General features: G+C 42.4%; 2 protein-coding genes across 2 annotated transcripts in view; one reads left to right on the top strand and one right to left on the bottom strand.

Moving 5' to 3' along the window:
• Window positions 1–1,167, top strand: part of LOC128379432 (E3 ubiquitin-protein ligase TRIM21) — a 10,196-nt gene extending 9,029 nt beyond the window's left edge. The window contains exon 12 of the mRNA XM_053339052.1: window positions 961–1,167. Coding sequence (XP_053195027.1) covers window positions 961–1,167 — 207 coding nt within the window. The remainder of the gene's footprint in view (window positions 1–960) is intronic.
• Window positions 1,168–5,698: 4,531 nt separating this feature from the next.
• ube2m (ubiquitin conjugating enzyme E2 M) overlaps window positions 5,699–7,500 on the bottom strand; it is a 5,668-nt gene continuing 3,866 nt past the window's right edge. Inside the window, exons 4-6 of the mRNA XM_053339057.1 lie at window positions 6,882–6,985; window positions 6,019–6,082; window positions 5,699–5,901 (exon numbers count right to left, since the gene is read on the bottom strand). Coding sequence (XP_053195032.1) covers window positions 5,761–5,901; window positions 6,019–6,082; window positions 6,882–6,985 — 309 coding nt within the window. The 3' untranslated portion in view covers window positions 5,699–5,760. The remainder of the gene's footprint in view (window positions 5,902–6,018; window positions 6,083–6,881; window positions 6,986–7,500) is intronic.

Raw genomic sequence — 7,500 nt, 5'->3', positions numbered from 1 at the left:
TATACCCCCCCCCCCTCACCAAGGTACTCACCTTACTACTATTATTATACCAACCCCTCCCTCACCAAGATACTTACCTTACTACTATTATTATACCAACCCCTCCCTCACCAAGGTACTCACCTTACTACTACTACTATTATTATACCCCCCCCCCCCCCACCAAGGTACTCACCTTACTACTATTATTATACCAACCCCTCCCTCACCAAGGTACTCAACTTACTACTATTATTATACCAACCCCTCCCTCACCAAGGTACTCACCTTACTACTATTATTAATATTATACCAACCCCTCCCTCACCAAGGTACTCACCTTACTATTATTATTATACCAACCCCTCCCTCACCAAGGTACTCACCTTACTATTATTATTATACCAACCCCTCCCTCACCAAGGTACTCACCTTACTACTATTATTAATATTATACCAACCCCTCCCTCACCAAGGTACTCACCTTACTACTACTACTACTATTATTATACCAACCCCTCCCTCACCAAGGTACTCACCTTACTACTATTATTAATATTATACCAACCCATCCCTCACCAAGGTACTCACCTTACTACTATTATTATACCAACCCCTCCCTCACCAAGGTACTCACCTTACTACTATTATTATACCAACCCCTCCCTCACCAAGGTACTCACCTTACTACTACTATTATTATACCAACCCCTCCCTCACCAAGGTACTCACCTTACTACTATTATTATACCAACCCCCCCCCACCAAGGTACTCACCTTACTACTATTATTATACCAACCCCTCCCCCCTCACCAAGGTACTCACCTTACTACTATTATTATACCAACCCCCCCCCACCAATGTACTCACCTTACTACTATTAATATTATTATTATTATTTTATTAATATTAATTATTTTATTATTACTTTATTATTATTATTATTATTGCTTCTTAACGATGACGATGTTTCCGTGCAGGTGAAACATCCGTCGAAGCTTCGTCAGGTCGGAGTCTTCCTCGACGTGGACGAGGGTCAGGTCTCCTTTTATAACGTCAAGTCTGGTTCAGAGATCTACAGCTTCACCGGATCCTCCGAGTTCACCGAGAGGATGTTCCCTCTGCTGGGGACCGGAGACAAAGAGGCGCCGCTGGTCCTCATGACATCACCGCACCACCTGGCCTGAGGGGGCGGGGCCTGGGAGCGAGGTGCGGGGTCAATGACCGAGTGGGCGGGGCCTGTGACCGATGGGGCGGGGCCATACCGGGACACACTCTGACATTAACGATGATCACATGAGAGGAAACATACGTGAACGCTTCCTCCACAGGAAATAGATTTTCATGTTAAAACGATATTTTTCATTAATGTCGACACTTCCTGTTATAATGAAAAACTTTTAACGACATCCATGGATTTTTTTTTTTTTTTTAATGAAGGTTTTTTCACAAAATGAATTGATTCGCTGTTCTGATGATGATGTTAAAATAAGAATGTTTATTATTAAAATTAATGAATGATTAAAAACTGAAAATATAAAACATTTTGATTTAAAAAGTTTAAATTTTTGTTTAATTTTGATTATTTTTCTTTAATGTGATTTTTTTTTTTAAATCCTTTTTTTCTTGGCACATTAAATCTTCCGTACATAAAGAGAAAAGGCTGCTTCGTGACCTTTGAACCTCCTTGCAGCTCAACTGTAGAATAATAAATAATAAACATAAAGTTGACTTCCTGTTTCTGTTCCTTCTGGATCCAGTTTAACCTCAGCTGGAAGAAATGAAGTATTTATACTTGGTTATGAAGTATTTATACTCTGTTATGAAGTATTTATACTCTGTTATGAAGTATTTATACTCCGTTGTGAAGTATTTATACTTGGTTATGAAGTATTTATACTCCGTTATGAAGTATTTATACTCTGTTATGAAGTACTTATACTCTGTTATGAAGTATTTATACTTGGTTATGAAGTATTTATACTCAGTTATGAAGTATTTATACTCCGTTATGAAGTACTTATACTCTGTTATGAAGTATTTATACTTGGTTATGAAGTATTTATACTTGGTTATGAAGTATTCATACTCTGTTATGATGTATTTATACTCGGTTATGAAGTATTTATACTCTTATGAAGTATTTATACTCATATACTACTCTTACACTCGTCTCTGTTTAAAACATGTAATGATCCAAAGTGTACAGCAGGTGGAGCCGTTGACTCAATGTGAGGATGATTATTAATGTCTGCTGCTGTTTCTGATCAGGATGGATTGACTGATTGATTGATTGACTGACTGACTGACTGACTGACTGACTGACTGACTGACTGACTGACTGACTGACTGACTGGCTGGCTGACTGACTGACTGATTGATGAGCTGCTTCAGTCGTCTCTCCGTGATGAAGATGAAGATGAAGAAGTAATTTCCTGCATATTTCATTCTTATTTAAATTCATGATGAAAACAAAGCTTCAGTCTTTACATTCATGTTCACAGACGGAGAACTTTAACTCATTGGCTGCCAACCGTTCTCAGAGCAGAGCCTCATACTGCAGCATTCTGACCCATCTCTCAAGACCCCCAGAATATAATGTCCTATGACTGGAAACACCGACGGCACCAAAAGAAAGAGAGAAAAACATAATTGACGTCAATGGCAGCCGATGAGTTAATGAACCAAACAGTTGATCAATAGATAATAATCAGCAGATGGATTAATAATGAAGCTCTGATCAGTGTTCATAGAGAACGATCACATGTTCAGACTTTAAGTTTCTGATAGTTTTAATTATTCATTTAGCAGCTAACAGATAAATCATCTAATGATCTGCAAACACCAGCAGCTGAGTTTCACTTTGAGAACACGATCACTCGATTTGGTAACAGCTCAATAATTTCACCTTCATGTCTCTAAATATTAAAATATCACACCAGAACAAAACTGTTTGAACTTCTTTTTCATTTTCTGCCAAAACTTAGAAAAGTTTAAACTGAAGTGATGACGTCATGATGAAGTCAGAGGATGTTCTTATAAAACATTCTTTATATTTTAATTTATATTTTATTTTGGAAAGTTTTCACTTTTTAACTTATTAATTATTAATTATCTGAACATTTATAAAGTTTCAATCTGTGAAGTTTGGTGTAAAACTACTACAGTAAAGTACCTCTAACTGTACTACAGTATAGTACTAGTACCTCTAACTGTACTACAGTATAGTACTAGTACCTCTAACTGTACCACAGTATAGTACTAGTACCTCTAACTGTACTACAGTAAAGTACTAGTACCTTTAACTGTACTACAGTAAAGTACTAGTACCTCTAACTGTACTACAGTAAAGTACTAGTACCTCTAACAGTACTACAGTAAAGTACTAGTACCTCTAACAGTACTACAGTAAAGTACTAGTACCTCTAACTGTACTACAGTAAAGTACTAGTACCTCTAACTGTACTACAGTAAAGTACTAGTACCTCTAACAGTACTACAGTAAAGTACTAGTACCTCTAACTGTACTACAGTAAAGTACTAGTACCTCTAACAGTACTACAGTAAAGTATTAGTACCTCTAACAGTACTACAGTAAAGTACCTCTAACTGTACTACAGTAAAGTACTAGTACATCTAACTGTACTACAGTAAAGTACTAGTACCTCTAACTGTACTACAGTAAAGTATTAGTACCTCTAACTGTACTACAGTAAAGTACTAGTACCTCTAACAGTACTACAGTAAAGTACTAGTACCTCTAACTGTACTACAGTAAAGTACTAGTACCTCTAACTGTACTACAGTAAAGTACTAGTACCTCTAACTGTACTACAGTAAAGTATCTCTAACTGTGGTAAACGGACGTCACAATAATTATAATCATTCAAGTTCATATTTTATTTAACATAAATCATATTGCAGTCAATGTGAACAGCTGGGGTTTCAATATACACAATAGAATCGTAACATTTAAGCCCCTCCCCTCTGTGACCCCGCCCACAATGACCCTCCCACCCCCCCCAAAAAAGAAAAACAAAAAGACCCCTCCCCCCTTTCCTTTTAAACCCCGCCCCCCCAAATCCTTTAAACAAACACGCGGACCCCTCCCCCTTCACATCAGCCCCGCCCCTCTGACGCGACGCCCCGCCCCTCTGACGCGACGCCCCGCCCCTCTGACGCGACGCCCCGCCCCCTGACGCTGAGTGTTCTAGCAGCAAACTCCAAACTGAGCGACGTGTTCTTGTTACTAAAACAATAAAATAAATCACAAGATTATTAAACAAAAACAAGCGAAAGAAAAATTATAATAATAATAAAAAATCCCACTCGACTTCGTTCACCAGCGGCGTCATGTGACCTGCAGCGGAGTCATGTGACCTGCAGCGGCGTCATGTGACCTGCAGCGGCGTCATGTGACCTGCAGCGGCGTCATGTGACCTGCAGCGGCGTCATGTGACCTGCAGCGGCGTCATGTGACCTGCAGCGGCGTCATGTGACCTGCAGCGGAGTCATGTGACCTGCAGACAGCTGACCATCAGAGTTGTTGAATTTTGAGGAAAACTTGCTTTGAAGAACTTTGTGAATCGGCTCATCTCCGGCTCACAGGCCCCTCCCACTCCGACTCACAGGCCCCTCCCACTCCGACTCACAGACCCCTCCCACCCCGACTAACAGGCCCCTCCCTCCAGCTGTGGAGTAAAAGGCTGATAACTCGACGTCTTGCTTTGGGATATTTTTTAAGGCGCGTCTCCATTTATCACTAAGCCCCTCCCACTCAGACCACAGGCCCCTCCCACTCTGTTAGGCCCCTCCCACTCCGACTGAACGTACTGCTTTCTTTGAGGAACTTTTTAAGGCGGTTTTGGATCTAAACAAGCCCCTCCAACGAAGCGCAGAGGTTGCCATGGCAACAGCGACGGAGTCACCGCAGGTTGGTTGTTTTGGGTTTCTTTTTTTTTTTGCTACAACTTCTTTTTCTAAGCAAACTAAAAATCCGCAGAGAGTAGCGACTGTCAGAAGTCTCGCCGTTACCGTGAGGTTGCCGGGGTAACCAGCGCACGAAAGCCGCTCTAGGGTTGCCGGGGCAACCAGCTCTATTCGTCGTAGGATGCAGAGCGCAGAAAGTCCTGAGTGGACGGATCGAACGCGGTTTGTGAGTTTGGAGTTTGCTGCCGGTCGGCGTGTTGGTGGCGAGCGGGAGGGGGGGGGGCGTGTCCTTCTGAACAGCTGACCGCCGCCACACGCTAAAAAACCCCAAAAAAACAAAAAACAAAAAAAAACAAAAATCATGTAGGTATCATAATCACCATCATCATCATCACCATCATCATCATCATCATCATCAGCGTTGTGGCGTTCATCGAATTAATAGAGCAACATTCACTGATCACCCCACCCCCCCCCCCCCCCCGCCCCCCCGCCCAAGATTGGCCACCACTCGCCATTGGCCGTGTTTTCGAGTCCAGTCAGGTGTGTCGGCGCCCCCTGGTGGCGTGTAAACGGTAGAATTCTGCGTCTTGGAAGTAAAGAGAAATATAAAGGGGAGGGGGGAGGGGGGAGGGGAAGGGGAGGAGGGGGGGGGGGGGTGTTTTTTCATCATCATCTTTTGTTTTGTTTTAAAACAGAAAAGCGTCTTCTGGCGTGCTGCTTTCTGTCGCTGCTTCTGCCAACGAGCAGGACCGAGGAGTAACTGGGGGGAGGGGGGGTTTGAGGAGGAGGAGGAGGAGGGGGGGGTGGGGGGAGGGGAGGGGGGAGCTGGAGGATCATGGGACGCCGAGTTATTTAAGACACCTCTCGAAGTAGGTGGCGCCCACGTAGCCGCCCCGCAGGGAGCGATGGACGTTCTGCTCAAACAGCCGCCGGTTCGTCTGCAAAACCTCCGCCGCCTCTTTGTTCAACGGATCCTCGGGGTTTGGCTCCTGTGGGGGGGGGGCAGGGGGGGGGGGGCAGTGTGTCAATGACCTCATCAATATAATATCAGCTGATCATCAGGACTGTCACACTTATCGATCTTTACTGATAAACATTCAACTCACTAGAAATAGATACTGTAGACCGTAGATGATGGAGTTTATTGTCAACACCGGCTTCCAGTCCTCTCTGTGGACGGCAGAGACACGTTAGAGACACGTTAGAGACACGTTAGAGACACGTTAGAGACACGTTGGAGACACGTTAAGAACACGCTAGAGACACGTTAAAGAAACGCTAGAGACACTTTAAAAACACGCTAGAGACGCTAGAAACACGCTAAAAACACGTTAGAAAACATGTTAGAAAACACGCTAGAGACATGTTAAAAAAACACGTTAAAAACACGTTAAAAACACGTCAAAAAAATGTTAGAAACATGTTAGAAAGACGTTTAGAAACACGTAAAAAACTCGTTAAAAAAACACGTCGAAAACACGTTAGAAACATGTTTAGAAAACACGTAAAAAAACACGTTTAGAAACATGTTAAAAAACGTTAAAAAAACTCGTTAAAAAAGCTCGTCATAAACAAGTTAGAAAACACGTTAAAAAACGTTAAAAAACACGTCAAAAACACATTAAAAAAAACACGTCGAAAACACATTAAAAAAAACACGTCGAAAACACGTTAAAAAACACGTCAAAAACGCATTAAAAAAACACGTCGAAAACACGTTTAGAAACACGTTAAAAAACACGTTAGAAAACACGTTAAAAAACACGTCAAAAACGCATTAAAAAAACACGTCGAAAACACATTTAGAAACACGTTAAAAAACACGTCGAAAACACGTTTAGAAACACGTTAAAAAACTCGTTAAAAAATCGTTAAAAAACTCGTTAAAAAACTCGTTAAAAAACACGTCGAAAACACGTTAAAAACTTGTTTAAACACGTTAAAAACGCGTTATTAAAAAGTTTCAGACCTTAAGATATTTAGGCAGACGTTTCCCTCCAGGTCGATGTTGGGGTGGTACACCATCGTCTCACACTTTACCTTGGGGGGGTCGTGGGGGTAACCTTGTCCTACCTGCAACACACACACACACACACACACACACACACACACACACACCACACACACACACCACACACACACACACTAACAGTCAGCTGATCTGCGGCAGTGAGGACGAAGTTAAAACCAAAACAATCTGATTCAGACGAAATTTGAAGGACAGAAAAGAATCAAAAGAAGAAGAAAAAAATTACTATCAAGTGAGAACAGAGAGGACAGGTGAGGACAGAGAGGACAGGTGAGGACAGAGAGGACAGGTGAGGACAGGTGATGGACAGGTGATGGACAGGTGAGGACAGGTAAGGACAGAGAGGACAGGTAAGGACAGAGAGGATAGGTGAGAATAGAGAGGACAGGTGATGAACAGAGAGGACAGAGAGGACAGGTGAGGACAGGTGATGGACAGGTGATGGACAGGTGATGGACAGGTGAGGACAGGTGAGTACAGGTAAGGACAGAGAGGACAGGTGATGGACAGGTGAGGACAGGTGATGGACAGAGAGGACAGGTGAGTACAGGTGAGGACA

Source organism: Scomber japonicus, chromosome 18 (assembly GCF_027409825.1).
Source record: "Scomber japonicus isolate fScoJap1 chromosome 18, fScoJap1.pri, whole genome shotgun sequence".
NCBI classification, from domain to species: Eukaryota; Metazoa; Chordata; class Actinopteri; order Scombriformes; family Scombridae; genus Scomber; species Scomber japonicus.
The sequence above is the reverse complement of the archived record's forward strand: the minus strand, read 5'-3'. Positions and strand labels throughout refer to the sequence as shown.